General features: G+C 40.1%; 2 protein-coding genes across 4 annotated transcripts in view; one reads left to right on the top strand and one right to left on the bottom strand.

Annotated features, from left to right (window-relative positions):
* MTOR (mechanistic target of rapamycin kinase) overlaps positions 1-17088 on the bottom strand; it is a 65124-nt gene that overhangs the window by 35783 nt on the left and 12253 nt on the right. The window contains exons 20-29 of one of the 2 annotated variants that reach the window (XM_084495407.1): positions 16542-16583; positions 15445-15531; positions 14690-14857; positions 14320-14432; positions 13750-13912; positions 13398-13490; positions 12562-12708; positions 11602-11744; positions 10393-10555; positions 10105-10250 (exon numbers count right to left, since the gene is read on the bottom strand). In XM_084495407.1, the coding sequence (XP_084351533.1) occupies positions 10105-10250; positions 10393-10555; positions 11602-11744; positions 12562-12708; positions 13398-13490; positions 13750-13912; positions 14320-14432; positions 14690-14857; positions 15445-15531; positions 16542-16583 (1265 nt within the window). The remainder of the gene's footprint in view (positions 1-10104; positions 10251-10392; positions 10556-11601; positions 11745-12561; positions 12709-13397; positions 13491-13749; positions 13913-14319; positions 14433-14689; positions 14858-15444; positions 15532-16541; positions 16584-17088) is intronic. The other variant, XM_084495408.1, reaches the window with a different exon arrangement.
* Positions 2522-9651, top strand: ANGPTL7 (angiopoietin like 7). 2 transcript variants are annotated; one of them, XM_084495410.1, is made up of 5 exons: positions 2522-3486; positions 5207-5307; positions 5644-5838; positions 6692-6890; positions 8127-9651. In XM_084495410.1, exons 1-5 carry the CDS (start codon positions 3108-3110, stop codon positions 8294-8296), a joined length of 1044 nt encoding a protein of 347 aa, XP_084351536.1. In that variant the 5' UTR covers positions 2522-3107; the 3' UTR covers positions 8297-9651. The 2 variants fall into 2 exon arrangements, with proteins under 2 accessions (XP_084351536.1, XP_084351535.1); XM_084495409.1 differs by having other exon boundaries at positions 5204-5307.

The following is a 17088-nucleotide window of genomic DNA, read 5'->3' as shown; positions in this document are numbered from 1 at the left end:
CTTTCCAAAATACAACTTGAATTCAGGATTCATTTATTTATTTTTTAATACACCAGTACACACCAGTGGAATCAACTCCTATAGATCGTCAACTTCTACAGCTGATCTTATATGGCAGTGACTTGCATGAATAGGTACTGCTGCCTAATAGACGGCTACTCTGTTCTCCACACAACAGGGAGAGATTCAAATACTCAAAGAAGCCAAATTCCATTAAGGCTAAAGTCTCTGCCAAGAGAGATGTCTGTCCAAGTCTCTCCTAATGCTTCCTCGAAAGTAATGACAGATGTGAAGATTTATGCTCTTTTCCAGTCCTGCATAATGTTCTCTGTAAGGTGTAACAGCACACAAAATGATAGAGCAAATAAGTATATCTTTTTTAAAACAGGCAAATCAAAGTATGCAGGAGAAAGATATCTTGCAGTAGGATACACTATTCAGGGGCTAAATCTGCATTAAAACCCTGTCTGACTCATTTTCAATTAAATAGTTTAGAGTGGGGATTCAGAAGCCTTTCTGCACCACTTTGTAACATCTGGATGCAACAAGGAGCTTGCCTGAATGCTTGGTACTTCCAAAACTCAAATCAAGAGGGAATGCAAGGACAGGGGCTACCCTTTTCTAGATTTGCCCCTCATGATGTGAGCATGCGTGTGGGGAAATTCGGACTGCACAAAACAAAGAAGAGTTTTGGTAAGCTAGAGAAGCAGCAGAGAGGATCGGAGTACTATGTAATATGATGGGGGTGTTAGCAGGGTGACTATTTGGGGTGGGGTAGCCAAAGTCTGGCTTGTCCTGCTCTTTGTTCCAGCTTCCACAAAAACATGTTTCTCATCACAGGCAGCCTGAGAAGAATTTGCCCCTGGGAATGACAGAAGCTCCAGCTGGAAGAGGGCTCAGACAGGATTAGAGGCAGAACAAAAAGGTCATGCTTTCGTCCGTGCACAGTGGCACTTTCTGGTCTGAAGGAGTAAAGCAATTTTGCTATGGAAGGCTTCTGGAATGCCCACGACAAGAATGTGACTAAAGCCAACTGTTTGCTCTAAGTAGATTTGTTCTCAGTACTTTAATGAAATTCTACTTACATATATCTCTGATGATACCTCAGGTCACCGACAGCACACGGTAGCCCCACCAGCTGATACTACAGACTACAAGGGTTTCTGCCTGAAGTACAGCACACAGGCAGTCACCCACAACAAACCTCAAGACACCCATGCTGCCTTAGAGATCTCTAATTCTGATCCCCTTCAGAAGATCCTCTCTTCTTCCTCTTAGAAAGGAGTCAATGTTACACAACAGTTGTATTTGTGTTCCACCCCTCCAGTACTTTGATGCTTTTATCCTCCCAAATCTTTGCACCCAGGGGAAGGGGGAACAGGCTCATTTCTGTTCTACAGAAAAGCCATTTGCCAGCTGTGGTGCAACTCAGAGGCGAAACAAAAAAAAAAATCTAGCAACAAGTATAACAAAGCTACAAAGGAAGAGGAACTGCATCAACTGGATGATGCTTCCCATTTCTCTAAAAACGAGAATGGGAGATCAGCAATGCTTAATTAAGCAATCTTAATTAAGCAGAAATCCTGCAGCCGCTTTGGACAAGCAAAAAAAATCTAGATGGCAAAATACATCTGCTGTGTTTATTCTCTTTTTCTTTGTAAAAGGAGCAAGATTAGCTTTACTTTGTTTTCGTGGACACCAAGAAGCTTTCACAGCATTTACCCCTTCACTGCATCTTATCTGCCAGTTGTCACAATCATAAGCTTTGCGAGGAGATACAAGAACCCACATGCACTGCAATTGCAGAACAGCCCAGCTGCAGACAAACAACACATCCACAAGGATCTAAAACAAAAGCTGTAGACCTTTTGCAAAAGGCTGCACCCATTGAAGAAGTTCTTCTACTTCAGACAGCTATACTCAACTTTTTAACTGTTCGAGGATATAAAAGCAGAGATGGGAACTCTCTGTATCTCTGTCAGCTGATGTTTGACCTATACTCTGAATGTCTAAAGATTCAGGAATTCTTTAGACTTTACATAGCCATGGGCATTTTAATTACCCACAGATGATCTTCCTCTCTTAAAATTGTATTAATAAACTAGCCTCCATTACACTGGAGTTAGACTGATTGGTTCCTGTAAAAAAACAAAAAACAAACAAACAAACAAAAAAAAAAAAAACAGGAAAAAAAAACAAACAAACACATCTCCTGTCAATTTGAATCACTGTCTTTCACATTAATGTCCTCTTGCTTGTCCACTATGGGTAAACTGAAGCATGGGTTTTGATTTACCTATTTTGCAGACTTCTGTGCACTCCACCCTTAGATATCCCCTCTCTGGTAAGACCAGCACTGAATTCTACAAAACAAGTACTTCAGAGACAGTGTCCAGAGAGAGGAGGATTAGATGCTAAACCGGTGAATTTGTTAAAATATTCCCCAAATTAAGAAATATTGCAGGAATATTGCATAGAGTTATTACCCCACGCACAATTTCTGGGCAATATGTTAGTAGGACTTGTTGCAGCTAGGGGTACCTGCTAGGGAGCTACCTTCCTTGAACTTTTTAAAACTCACGTTGTTTGGACAGACTTTTCATGTCCTGGACCTCTAAGGCTCTTATGTTAGTGTAGTGCCAGAGTTAGTCACCAAGAGGGCTACAATCCAATAGGCAATAATTACTGGAAACTTTCCTCATTTCCTGTCCCTCTTCCACACCCCTTTGGGACAGAGCTGAGTGAAGTCTTGCCGGCTCTCCCCAACCTTTCTGGGCAGAAACCTGTTCCAATTTCACTCTGTAAACACCTGATATGAACAGATGAACAGGGAGGAGCCAGAAAGTTCCACATAGCTCCAGGGGGGTGGAAGTAAACAGAAAAATACTATTTAAGATGCTCTGAGACAAACTTCTGAAGTGCACAGACTCTGACAGGAGGGGTCTGAAAAAAGGCTGCTTCTTCAGGCTCCACCTTCAGAGACTCACTTCATTGGAAGAAAGCTAGGTACCAGCCTGCTGTGGCACTTGCTGAAACTTTCATACCTACCCCAGCTGCATTCAGACGACTCACAGTCAGCTGGAAGTTTTCTGTTACTGTAAGCAAAAATGCCAGGAAGATCGACTGCTCAGCTGGCGTGGCTCTGCATTATCACCGTGTCTGTGGTGATCTATCCAGCACTGCTGCAAAAGCCTCCCAAAAGGAGGACGATCAATGGGAATGCACAGTCCAAGATGACAGGCTGCTGTGATGAGATTAAAGAGCTCAAGTTGCAAGTAGCCAACCTGAGCAGAATGCTGCAGGAGCTGAGCAAGAAGCAGGAAGGTGACTGGGTGAATGTGGTCATGCAAGTGATGGAGCTGGAAGGAAGCACCAAGCAGATGGAGTCCCGCCTCGTTGATGCTGAGAGCAAATACTCTGAAATGAACAACCAGATAGATATCATGCAACTCCAGGCAGCTCAGACGGTCACACAAACTTCAGCTGGTAAGGAGGGAGACTCCAAGCTCCCAAGATGCAACTCTTAATGCAAAAAATTAAATAATAATTAGTTCTTAATGCTAGCATGTCCCACTAATGTGATTATCAAGTATGCATTCTGAATATTTCTGCTTAAAGTACTTCATAGGCAGGTGATCCTGAGGGAAAGCAATTCAACTTCATGTCAGATGTCCAAAGATCCAGCTATATTTTATTACCTGTATGTCTGTTATCAGGGAGTGGAAAAACTGAGCATAGTGTGCTAACACAGTGATGAACTTGGTCTAATACCTCATTTTCTGAGCACTGAAGTACCACTCCAAGAAAGGGAGCTGCCTTTGTCAGGGAATGGCTCTGGCAGTAATATCCTTTCAGCTCACAGTGCTGATAAGGGGACCAGAAGAGGGTAAAACGATTAGAAATGATCTCTAAGTATCATTGTAGATTTGTAATTGTGTCTTTATGATTATCTCTGAGCCAGAGTAAAAGAGTGATCCATTATTTGAATAATTCTCAAAAATCCGATGGTAGAGATGATGCAAGCTGGGTACAAGCCTAGCCAAAACACATTTAAATTGTTCAAAAATTCTCTCTTCCCTGGGGGAAGATTTTATTGCACACAGTGATTGCACAGGCCTGTAATAAATGTGGAATGCAGGTGCATTCTGTAGCTCATATACCTGTAAAGAAATTTCTAGGTTTTATTGGCTTTTCTTTTAAAAGGAAATTAATTTCAACAAGCTTAAAACTTCCTTAAAAAGATTGCTGTTGTCTGGGATGACTGGATTTGCAAAAAAAAAAAAAAAAAAAAATTAATTTGGATTATTTTTTTTTAATGCAAAGAAAAAAAATTCTAAATCTATTCACTATATTCTGCTTGCAAGAAGTTCCATTTGGTTAGTTTTGACACACCACTCGATGTTTACAGTAGGTCTTAAAGATTTTACCATGAATGAATCTCATTGGAGCTGTAGTAAAGGTATGGAAAAAATAACAGAAGAAATTGGCCCAGAAGGTATTTAAACAGACATGTCTCACTCCACCAAGTAAGAGATGTTTAGTCTGTACTAAATTGAAAACTGTCAGAACGGATAAAGCCCTGCTTCACCTAGTTTATCTTCCTCAGAATACCTGTGCACATCACCAGCTTCAAGTCAGCTCCTGCACAGGAAGGAAAGGAGGCTTGCAGAGACTGACTGCAACTTAAAAGCCACTGCCTCAGTCACAGGCTCTGGTACAAAAACTGCTAAGTTAATATGCCTCACCCACAAAACTCAGCTAACCTGTCCAAGCACACAATCAAAACAGGCACCTGGCAGCAGGCCTATCCATTCTACCGGATAAGCCTTTATTTTTTGGGGGTGGTTGGGCAAGGGGAGGACTGACAGACAACAGGACAGAAAATAAATACCTTCTTACCTTCCAAAACACACACGCATGCAATAAGAAAAGAAAACTACTAAGATCTCTCTTTGGATAGGAGAGGTAAAATAAAAAATAATACACACACACACAAAAAACACATCACTTGAGGTCCCAGTGCTCTCGCCTTCGTTCTAATGCATGCATCGATCAAAAGTAAACCATTTCAGGAAGACAGACTTGCAGGAAGTCTTATTCTCTTAATTACTCCTTGTACCAAAATTAAGCTTTACAGAAACTATACACATAGGAGGGGGTTATTCTTATTGTTCAGATTCTTACTTTCTGGTTCCGATTCAAGTAGATGCTGTCTATGACTGCTCATCACTTTATCAGAGGAACTACCGAATCTCTGGGGTTTACAAGCTACCTCCTGATGAATTTCTGGGGAGTCCAGAGCTGGAGGTAAGGATGTCAAGTCCACACTGTATATTGCATGTCTTTTGAAATATAATCAAAAAAACCCTTATCTACTACAGAAAGGAAGAGAGCATGAGTTATGATGCTCTGCACTTTGAACCATCATTTTTATGTAGGCAAATTTGGAAGGGATGTAGTTTTGAGTAGGAAAAATGGAAAAAGTTCAGATAGCAGAATTTTTTCTTCTTGTTAAAAAGCTTTTAAACAAAACAGGAAGTTCTTCAACCTGTGAAATCTACAACAGAACTGTTTCTTGTCTCATTTCAGAAGAAATTAAGCTTCCTAAGCCTACTGGTAAGCACTACATTTTCCCTGTTCTAGGTGTTTTGTGACATGGAGACAGATGGAGGTGGCTGGACTATCATCCAAAGACGTAAAGTTGGTTTGACATCTTTCAATAGGGACTGGAAACAATACAAGGAAGGATTTGGCAATATTCGGGGAGATTTCTGGCTAGGAAATGAAAACATCTACCGACTTTCAAGACGGCCCACTGTTCTGCGAGTGGAGTTGGAGGTAATTAATTTGCTCTCGGTCTCAGCAGCCCAATTGTTTCTTTTCTTTCTTTATGAAGTGATTCTTCTGTAGCAGATACCATCTCCTATCTCTATAGAAGGTCCAAGGAATTTACATGCTTTAATTATAGGAGAAGGAGGTAGGAGGGACCTAGTGACAGATTCAAGGACAAGGCAAAATTATGTTCTCCAGCAAGCAAAGTCATTAGTACAGCCTTCAGTCTCCATACAGACTGTGTCTTCAGGAATGTATGAGCTCTAGAGAATCCTGCAGAATCTACTGCAGACAGAAATCTACCTGCTGACCACCTCAGATTTAAAGATTCACTTAGGTATCTGATAAAGATTTAAAGGCTGAGTCTTCTCCTTTTGCAGCACTTCTTTTCAGTCTGTGTACAAAACGGATTGCATTGTATTACACCCCAAAATTTCTACAGTCTAATAATGGCTTGGTTTTGACTTGGACTAGCTTATGGCTGGCACAATAACTTTGAAGGATGGGCCATGTACAAGGGAAAAGATGAGCTGAAAATCTAGAAATTGCTCTTTCATAGAGAACAAAGTGACTTGAGGTAGCACACTATCAAACAAGGGTGTTAAATGTACGAGGTGCACAGTAGGTTTCCATACATCTTGTTCATTATCAGTGCAGAGAAGACTTGGAAATATGAGGCTTGGCTCAGGGAAGTTTCTTTGTCTTAGCAGAGAAGTTTCAGCAGTGCATTCCTGAGATAGAAAAGGTGCATAAAAAAACTAGGACTGAGAAATGACATGCAATGTGTGCTGTATATCACTAGACTGTGGATTATTTTCAAACCTATTCTAAGGCTTATTTCCTCACTGTTCTGTGACAGGACTGGGAAGGTAACATACGCTATGCGCAGTACAAGCAATTCACCCTGAGCAATGAATTAAACAGCTACCGTCTGTTTGTGGGGAACTACACCGGCAACACAGGGCGTGACTCCCTCAGGTACCACAACAACACAGCCTTCAGCACAAAGGACAAGGATAACGACAAGTGCGTGGATGACTGTGCCCAGTTCCGTAAAGGTAAAGCACCCAAGTGCCTTCCAGGCCTCAGCGAGCTCTCTGGGTAATTTGCTGAGTGCACAGGACTCTTGCAAAATAACTAGCACCTAGATGGCAAAATCAAGGGAAAGGTATTCCAGAACTGGTCACACGCTTGTCAGTTACATGTGAGATCTGGCTATTAAAGCTCATTTAGGAAATCAGGAGGAATTTAGGAGGAAATTCTTCACTCAGGCGGCGGTGAGGCACTGGACCAGGTTGCCCAGAGAAGCTGTGGATGCCCCATCCCTGAAGGTGTTCAAAACCACATTAGATGAGGCCCTGGGCAGCTTGATCTAGTGTGTGGCATCCCTGCCCATGGTATGGGGGTTGGAACTAGGTGATCTTTAAGGTCCTTTCCAACCTAAGCTATTCTATGATTCTGTGATATGATCCTATGATTTAAGCACAGCCAGCCTGTATGTTATAAACATCAGTGCTCTTCGAATGATTTAGTGCCCGCTCTCACATCCACATACCGTTAGCCAGCCTATTACTGCCTCATTTGCCGGACTATCTCAGATGTTGGTGCAATTCAACGATGTAGGAAATTGTTTCAGTATATCTAAAAGGGTTTTTGTTTTTAAATATTTTAATGAAGTTTCAAGTATTAGGGACTTGTAAATACTCTCCTGGGGAGCTATGCCCATCTCAAGGTTCAACCTGAATTATAATCTCTATTCCTACTCTATTAAAAACCTCTCAGGAAGTTACACTCTTCATTCGATCTGTTATCTTCATCTTTGTGACAGACCTCATGTAACTTTCTCCGTTGCATCTTACACTTTAAAATTTTCTGTTCCACCCCTGTCTGACACACAAATAAAACTGTTGATATCTATCCCAAAATAATGCAGCTTAGTGGCAGTCCAGAAATCTTCTAGTGGCCTTAACGTGACCATACTAAGAAACCAAATTTACTTCCTATGCTAACTCTCAGAGTCAGAGACAGAAACATGGCAAGGAAATATTTTAAGAGGAACAATCAACCAAATGAAAAGCTAATGAACTAATTTAACTGTTTGACTGTAAAGCCTCTATGTACTCAGTATTTATGTTAAGTTTTCCATTTACCTGTATTAGGGCCACAGACTGAGATTAAATATGCACTCTGGACACTTTCCTTAGCAAACAGCAATAATTCATGTTATTAATAGAAAACATACCTGTTCTAAATAAATGGCTCACCCGGAATCTGTTAATTTGTTTTCTGAAAAGGTGGATATTGGTACAACTGCTGCACAGATTCCAATCTGAATGGGGTTTACTACCGCAAAGGAGAACACACCAAAAACATGGACGGTATCACCTGGTACGGGTGGCATGGATCAACCTATTCCCTAAAAAGGGTTGAGATGAAGATCCGACCAGAAGATTTCAAGCCATAGAAGAAAGCAATATTTGATCATACAGCTAAGTGATGCCACTACCAAGAAGGTGGGCAGCTGTCAACACGAAACCCACCATATAATTGTCCACTTCATCTGCGCAACAACTACAAACTATGTACACACATAGTCACTGAGGAACACTAAACACCAGACAGTCACTAGTGTTATCAGGGCTCAAACTTATCTCATCCTCTTAAGACCCTCCAAAGGGATAAATACTGTGTTATAATAGTTTAGGACAAAATGTAAAATACCTCCCGCACTTACAGCACCTTCAGAAAACTTACTGGTGTTCTCACTAGTGCTGCAACTAGCGGATTGCATTAACCAGCTACACAAGGACTGCAAAAAGAAAGCCTCCTGATTCCCATTCCATCAGTGTCTAGAATAAACATTGCTGAGTAACTCCTTTCAAGAGGGACTGAAATCACAAAAATGGCAGTGGTTTCTAGAAAAAGGAATCACCAATAAGAATTGTCCTCGATGCACCTTTCTTTAGCATATGGTAAATGGCTTACATTCCCACAGAGGAAAAAAATTAAGCTAAAAAACTTTGGATAAACTAATATTGCACAGGTTCTCTTCTGATGTGTTACTGCCATCTCCAGCTGTTGTCTCAAATAAGTCCTCACAGAGGGCTGCATTCAGCAGGTAGAACTGCGGAGGAAGGACTTTTCTCTACAATACTTATTCCTGTTCAGAGACCGCCTAAAGCCTGACAACTGAAATGCTGCTTCCTGGGCTGCCATCAAATTACGTTCATGTTAGAACATAGGTGTGCTATATGTCAGTTAGGAAAAGGAGAACAGTAAGTTAGCCAAGAAAATCCCAAACCCAACCAACAAACTCAACTCAAACTTAACACTTAAAACCAATGTTTCCAAAAAGCAAAACACTACTACACACCAGAAGTTATTAAATCATATGCTAATATACCAGCCTGAGAAATAATAAAATCTGTTCTGTATATTACCCAATTAAAAGTTAAGAGATTTCACGTTGTAAATCAGTATGTTGTTTCTCCCTTATGTAACACAGTGCTGCAAATAACATTTAAAAAACAAAGACTCCTCCCATAGCTATACTGTTGATTGAATACGTTGGAAAAGATAGTTATGGTTAATATTTTTATTAACCTTACAGAGGACTTGAGTCTAATTTAAATTGTTCAGTCTTGTGTGAAATGGGAGATAGTGTCTCGGGAACTGCTTTATGTACGTTTGACTATTAATACTGTAAATTTCAACTGCATGGAACTATAGTTGGAACTACTTTAACCGTGGTCTATAAAGTGGATTTTAAAAACTTCTAAACGCTTTAATTTCTAATAAAAAATTGTCTTTCATTTTTAACTCTTACTTACTTCAAGTCTTTGCTCCTTAACTTGCCTTTTGATACAGAGGTAACAGCTGCACAAATGACTGATACCAGTAAAGGGAACACACTGAATTCTGTATTTTTCCTCAGAAATGTAACGGGGGACTAAGGATGAAAGAATATAGAAGGGGAGAAAACAAAACAAAAAACAAGAAAGCACAGCTCCAAAAAATTAGAACCTGAAGGGTGAGAGGTGGAAATCAGAAAACTCCCCCATCCTTTCCACTTCCTGTGGCTTCTATTGGAATTTTAATCACATAGTAAAAGGGCAGAACTTAGCAGCTAGGAGCATGCAAGCAAAGTTGGTAAGCCTACAACAGAGTCTTGTGGCAGAAAATGAAATCCTAAGAATTATCTAGATTCATCCTGATGGTATCCTAAACTGGGTACTGATATGAAAACAGAAACCTCATCAGTTGTGGTCCTACCTGATAAGAGACTCTAGAATGGCTGGGGTGGGACCCTTTTGAAATTCCAGCTCCTTGTAGTGAAGGGCCTTGGCATATGCTCGACATTTTGCTGCTCTTTCACCCAGGAGGACAATGCCATTATCATCTCTCAGAGGCAATGGACCCTGGGTAAAATCACAAATATCAAAAGCAAACTGAGTACGAGAGAGAGGGAAGTATACATGAATTCTTCACACCCTTTCCATATACTAGATAGCAGCCAGCTAGCCAGAATTAGAAAAAAGAGTTGCCTGACAGCATCTCTACCTTGTCGCTGTGCTCCATGAACTCTGCCAAGTTCAGCAGCGTCTGAGTAACCTCTGCGATGTCCTGAGAAGTCAGGGCCAGTTCAATGCTTCGGATCAACTCATCCTGCTGGTCTTCATTCAATTCAGACCAGCATGAAACAAAAGCAGCATTGAAAAGATCTCTGAAAAGGAAAACAAAAAGAGCAAGAGGTAGGGATGAGAAAGTATATTTGACAGGGTACTTGCCCGTTTACTCAGAGAAAACTACCTATATCTCTCTACCTGCGATACATAGTGGTTAGCTTTTACAAAAGCTAACTTCTGCACCAAATATTGCATTTTAAGAATACATAATAGGATGAGACACTGCCGTAGTACAATGTTGTACTATCATATGCTAGCAATTGTTTTACATTAGGACAGACTCTCCAGAGCAGCACTGAACAGGATGATTGGTCATTTCTCTGGACACACACACAGACACACTTTCAGTGCTCACTAGAGGACTGCAATAGCTGGAGACTGTATTTGTGGCAAAGCTTGAGAAGAGACAAGGCAGGGTGATGAAAAAAACAGAAAGTTAGAGCCCTTGTCACTGCTAACACTCTGAAAAAATACTGTGAAATGAGTTTGAGATGCATTTGTAAATATGCATTGAGGACACTAGCATTACTTCTGCCTCCCTAGGAAGTGCTGACCTTTCATCACGTTGTCTCCTCTTCTATTTTGTAAGTGATAAAGCTTACATTAAGACAAAATTAAACCAGGGATGAACAGCAGTAGTCAGATTCTTATGCACTTAGATGACAAGGCTATGCCATCATGCAGAGATACACAAGCAACTCCTTACAGCAACATTAAGTTTCGCCAGATACTGGTTGCAAAAGAAATAATGCCCAGCAGCTTATTCCCTTCAGAAGAATTTTTATCCACCCACAGCAGATCCTTGAAGCTATTTCATACTCTGCTGTTTTTCCAACTTCGCTTTTATGTGCCTTATGTTATTTCTCAACTAATACGAAGAACTCCACTGAAAGATTTTGTGCATATCATGGAGCTGCCAATTGTGAAGGCTGGAAATAAAATCAAGTTGCCAACTATTTGATTTGTCCCAAAGCAGGATCTATCCCTATTATGGAACCTAACAGCTTTTAAGTAACTTTCTCCTTACGATCTCTGGCTTGCATCTGTAATTTCAAGTGATCTGAAAAACATGTAAATACTCTACCGAGCCATGGGATTATACGCCTGAGCCAGGGCCCAGCATGAGCGCAAGGACGGTGAGGAGGAATCTTTGAGCAGCTCCAAACTCAGTCTTCTTAACCACTCTAACCAGTCATCTTTGGAGACTCTTCTTGCTGCTCCCCAGGCCTGAAGTATAAAGCAAGACAATTTAACTTCAAATGAAGCACAATCCAAAAGCAGAAGAAATCCATCACCAGGCAGAATTACTTCTTCATAGCTCCAAATCACATTTCTGAAATTCCCTTTTCAATTCCCTGAAATCCATTTACCTTGTCCAAATCATTTGCAGTTGTTCAGTCTAATTTCTAAGAAATCTTCCCTAAATGTATTCCTGTCATGACAAATATTTAACATGAATAATTCTTTCCCTACAAAAATACATCAAGAGATGAAACCACTGTTGAAAGATCAGCTTAAAAATACTTAATGCATTTCGAATTACATTTCTAAATCCAGCATTTTCAAACTAATCCATCCTGCTATTGCACTGAGTGCTGCATACATTTACTGTTGAAAGTAGCTTAGCTAATATTTAGCTATATTAAGATCTACGCTGGCTTGAAGAGAATATAAGAGAAGATATGAGAAGTGGTTTAATAAAAAGAGGCAGGGGCTCTGAAATAATGTGTCTAGAAGCTATAGATGATTCTTTGTAATCAAGGAAGTCTTGTTCATACTTCCCATATAGAGAAAGTGTCAGGATTACTTCATGGTTGTTAATAGCCTGGCAATTCAACTGCTCCTATCTTTTACGTTGCTTAGAACCTTCTGATTTTAAAGAGAGTCTCAGACACTACTTTGACCTTAGTTCTTGTCCAGAACTAGCAACAGAAAAGAGATGTAAACAAACGTTGTTTAGATGCACTGGACAAACTCCTCAGTTGAGACACAATAGGTCCTCCCTTCAGTGGCAAACTCCTGCTGTGCAGAGCTGAACTTCTACCTTCTGCAAGTTGATGGTGCTAACGTGTAATTTCTTCATTGGACCTGTTTCCACTGGACCACTGGCCAAGGTTTCTCCCTGGTTGCTTCTTAACATCCGGTGCTGATAAATCAGTGGATCCTCCTCTTCATCAGCTAGAGTATAACCCTACAATAAAACGGTTTACAACAAAAATCACACCCACACACATAAAAGCAATTTTCTACAAGCCAAATGGATGATAAAGTCAGTGCACTATCTAATCTTACAGCTCAAGTTGTGATGCAAACAACTGTGATTCATAATGATTATTACAGCTTATAAACCAGTGAACTCAAATGATAGTCCCTTTCCATTTAAGATAACTTAATAAGTATTAGCTCCTAGTATTAAAGGACAGAAAATAAGCACTCTTTCCTATTTGTCTTGCTCCTAGGTCTGGGACAGCAGCATGCTGCTTGTCCTATACTAATCAAATTACAAAGCAACTACTGGGTTTTTGAAACGTGAGCCCTATTACAGAAAAGGAGACATTGTTACCTTAGTATTAAATCCTGGCACTTGTGGAAACAGTTCAGGAAATCCACATTTAAAAACAACCAAGAGAAAAAGTAATGACACTGGTTGCAAACACAAGTTCATACCTAGAACTTGTAGTGATTTTTCTATAGGAAGTAATTGATACCAGCTGACATCAATTTTCCCATTGTAATCTCAAGTATGGCTCTGTAAGGATATTTTAACACATACAGCAACAACTATTGTTCATCTTATGAGTAACTTGAAGCGAAGCCTCCCTTCACTACAGCTACATCAGTTTCAACATGAAAACATTCCCAAAGTATCCTTATGCTCACCTTTACAATCCTGCAGATAAGAACATCATAGCGTTGATGGTTAATTCTGTGTCGCACCAGAACTTTGTTCACCATCGGGATAAAAATCTGGTACTGTACAGGGGAATGCATCAAAAGCTGGGTTACTCAGTCTCACCAAGAACAGTAAAAATCTACCTTTGACTGATCTTATAAGAAAACAATTCTGAAGGTCTGATTTCAGTAACTCCTGATTCCAGAACCAACTAAGAGCAGGAAAGCGTGTTTTCCTTAAAAATCCAGAATGAGTGTACTACAAACAATCAACTTTAAGTTCTTGATCCTTGACACAATTCCTGCCTCTATAAGCTTGCAAGCCTTAGAAGAATATTACCTTCTTTCCCAACTGAAATACCAAAGAGGAAAGTGTGTCCATTGCAGTTGTTCGTAGCTCTGGGCTCTGATCTAGTGTTCGCACAATGGGATGAATAATCCGTGAAGCATAATCAGTAAAATCCAGGGACTCTGTCAAGCGGTCCACTGTTTCTAGAGCAGCTCTAAGGTCAGAGCAGAAAGAAGGGAAGACTTCTAATCTCTCACAGTACAAGAGAAACAGAATGTAAAAATATTAGTGATTCATGCTCAGATTTCCTAGCCATCAACAGTAATGCCAAAAACATGTCACCAAAATCATTAATGCAGCTATCACTTGCAGGACAACTTGCAAGTTGCAGAGACTAAAATTCTGGCAGGTGAGAAACAGAAAAATACTGTCTACACCCAAGTAAAGTAATAACAGTGCTGTGATGTCCAACTGAGAATAACCTTCCGTAATGAGTTAACACAGAGAAAACCTGTGGAAGAAACTAGGCAGTAATTCATTTACACATGGCCAGGACAACTACTGAGGAACCTGAATATCACAGGTAAAAAAAAAAAAGTCTGCAGAGCCACTAACACTTACTTGCGAGCCACTACTGGGACGTCTGGGGCATCAAATAGCTTTACAATGGGAGGTAGTAACAAATGAAGGTAGTCATCCAGGTTAGCTCCAAAGAGCTGGATTGCATTCAGTAGCTGGAGGGAAAAATGACCCAATGTGACCCAGAGTCAGGAAAGATGCATTCTAAGTAAATCAGTATCCAGTGAAAAGTTGCTTTGACCCTGCACTTTAAACACATTATCGTCTGTGTCATTTCACCCTAAGCTGAACTGCATCTCTAACCTGCTTGCAACACACCAGCTGTAGAAGCCTTTCTGGAATAAGGCACATAGCCTGCACCTGCCTTAGCAATACCCCAAATCAACCCAGCCGGCTGCAGCTTCCCACTCACCTTGACAGAGACAATACGACTCTGACTATTGTCATGCATGAAGACCCGTAACATGTGAGGAATGAGCTGAGGCAGATAGAGTTTGAACTCGCCTCCTAGAGCCACCACAATTTGCTCGATAAGTAGGATAATTGTGCTCTGTATGGAGTTGTTCATGACCCAGAAGTCCTGCAGAAGAAAAAGAAAGAAAGAAAGAAAGAAAGTGGTTCTCTTTCAGCTGAGCTGTACCAGTTGCAAGAAAAGCAGCTTGTGGAAGACAGTATCTAGTTAAATTCAGGCTTGCAGGGAGGAACTATACTTCTCTTGTAGTTATATAAGTGGGTGGTTCTGGTTTGTTTTAAAAACATTTGGTGCCTCTCCAGTATGTTTAGAGCTGTTAAAAACAACCTCTAGGCAATAGATTTTTCCTGACCTCTAAGTGTTTGCAAACAGTACATGAAAATGAAATGAAATGCCATCTATTTATGAACTCCAAACACCTTTTGTTAAAACTATGTATTATAAAGTATTAAATACAAAAAACCCAAGAACTCTAAAGAATTCAGGCACTTGCAAATACCAGGAGCTGCTCTTATTGCCGTTACTCAAAATAATATACATTATTTTTCCAAATAGATGTTATTTCAAAATGCAATTATTGCTTCAAATAAACGGAATTTGTGCTTAACTTATGAAGGAATTGATGCATTTGACAATGACAGAAGCTCTATCCGCATTTTCTGATAGTGAAACATTGGCTTAAAAATTGTACTCACTCTCATGAGGGTGACAATTTCATCCATATAGGGCCGAATATGACTTCTCACAAAGGACACTAACATCCCTAGCTGCTGGAACAGGAACTGGAAGGAAAAAATGAGCAGTAATCAATGTAGCTATTTAAACATCAGAGAAACTCTGGGTGAACTGTGTTTCACAAGCAAATTGCAAGCTCAGTTAATGAACAAACAGCATGCAAAGCTTCTATATGCTCCAAATCTGGGGCTAAATTCTTAGCAGCTTCATCTCAGGGGTAATTTTATTATTATTTATTTTAAACTTGTATTAAAAAATGATGGGCTCAAAGCCTTATACAGTCAAGCACACAAACATTTAGGTAAGCAAATTTAGAATGTGTCAGAATAGACTTGCAAGCACAAACTCCAAGACTTCTGCTACTACAGAGCTTTGTAATTCATCTTTGAAGAATGCTTCCAAAAATTTAGCCCATAGCCTTTTCCCCCTGCCTGTAAGCAAAATTGGAACAAATTTTAAGATACTCCTTCTGCACTCTTCCTCATCCCCACCAAGATGTATTGGTGAAAAGTTACTGGGAAAGAGAGTTTGGTCCTTGACATATTGCCAGATATATCACAATTTTTTCTGAAGGATGGTTGATACCATTAGAGAATTTTGACTGAGACAATTTTATCCATATATACTATGACAGCTTTGCAATTCCTTTTCCCCTAACACAGTCTTTCATTCACTCATGGCAATGAATTTATTTTGGAAATTTATATGAAATAATGTGGGTAAAATCTCCTTGTCCATAAAATACACGTATATAGTCTTTTTCCTAGGAAAATAGGAATATGTAAATTATTATAATATTAAATTTCATTCATTCATGCAGTATTTGAAGACTACAGTGACAAGATACAGTGAAAGTGGAGCTCAGAGAAAGATTACAGGGTTTTGTGAAAACTGAGTAAGAAATAAGATCAGCTTCTTTAGTGAGAGCAGTACACCTATATTTACCAAAAATGAACTCTGAGCTCCTGTACTGTGCCTTTTGTTGGTGTTGAGAGAGGGTGCTTAAATACAGGACAAGGACCTGCCTCCTTTAGGCTTTAGTGTCACGTGTACCCACCTCAGCTCTTCTCCCCAGTACACTTTCACCATCTTCTTTTACCTGAAAATTTTTAAACAGAGTGTGCACAACTGCATAGCTTTCAAGCAAATCAGATTAGTCAGGTCTAGGAGTTTCAACCCCAGGCACGAGAGGTTTTTCTTCCAATTTGAGTAGTAGTTCAGTCTGGGAGAAAACAGTGGCCCTATAGCAGGGTTGGGATTCTGCAAGGGAACACCCATCCCATGTACACAACACAGTAGCAATAACCAGTACAAACTGCCCTTTCCACCCCAGAGATTGTTTTCAGCAGCCTGAGAAAAAGGCTCAGCAAACAGCAGCCATCTCTGGTTAGATGCAGATTAGGCCCATTCTCATCTTCACACAATTCTCATTTCCTTCTAAAACTGTAACTTAAGTGGGAAGGAAGAGAAAATGCTGCTGTGGAATCAACGCCCACACTGCTCTGAATGTTAGCAGACTGTAGCAAATTCAATTTTCTTCCTCACAGATGAGTCAAAGTACATGGTTGCATCAGAAACTTAAAGAATCTACCTCTGCTATATAA

The sequence above is a fragment of the Aythya ferina genome (assembly GCF_964211825.1).
Source record: "Aythya ferina genome assembly, chromosome: 21".
In the NCBI taxonomy this organism is placed as follows: domain Eukaryota; kingdom Metazoa; phylum Chordata; class Aves; order Anseriformes; family Anatidae; genus Aythya; species Aythya ferina.
Note: the sequence above shows the minus strand (reverse complement) of the source record. Positions and strands in the feature narration are given on the sequence as shown.

What these genes read in the sequence shown, in the direction of transcription:
- ANGPTL7 (XM_084495409.1), top strand. Translation starts at nt 3,108, where the DNA reads ATGCCAGGAAGATCGACTGCTCAGCTGGCGTGGCTCTGCATTATCACC. An exon ending in TTCTGCGAGTGGAGTTGGAG is followed by an intron (nt 5,839 to 6,691) that starts GTAATTAATTTG and finishes GTTCTGTGACAG; the next exon opens with GACTGGGAAGGTAACATACG. An exon ending in CTGTGCCCAGTTCCGTAAAG is followed by an intron (nt 6,891 to 8,126) that starts GTAAAGCACCCA and finishes TTTTCTGAAAAG; the next exon opens with GTGGATATTGGTACAACTGC.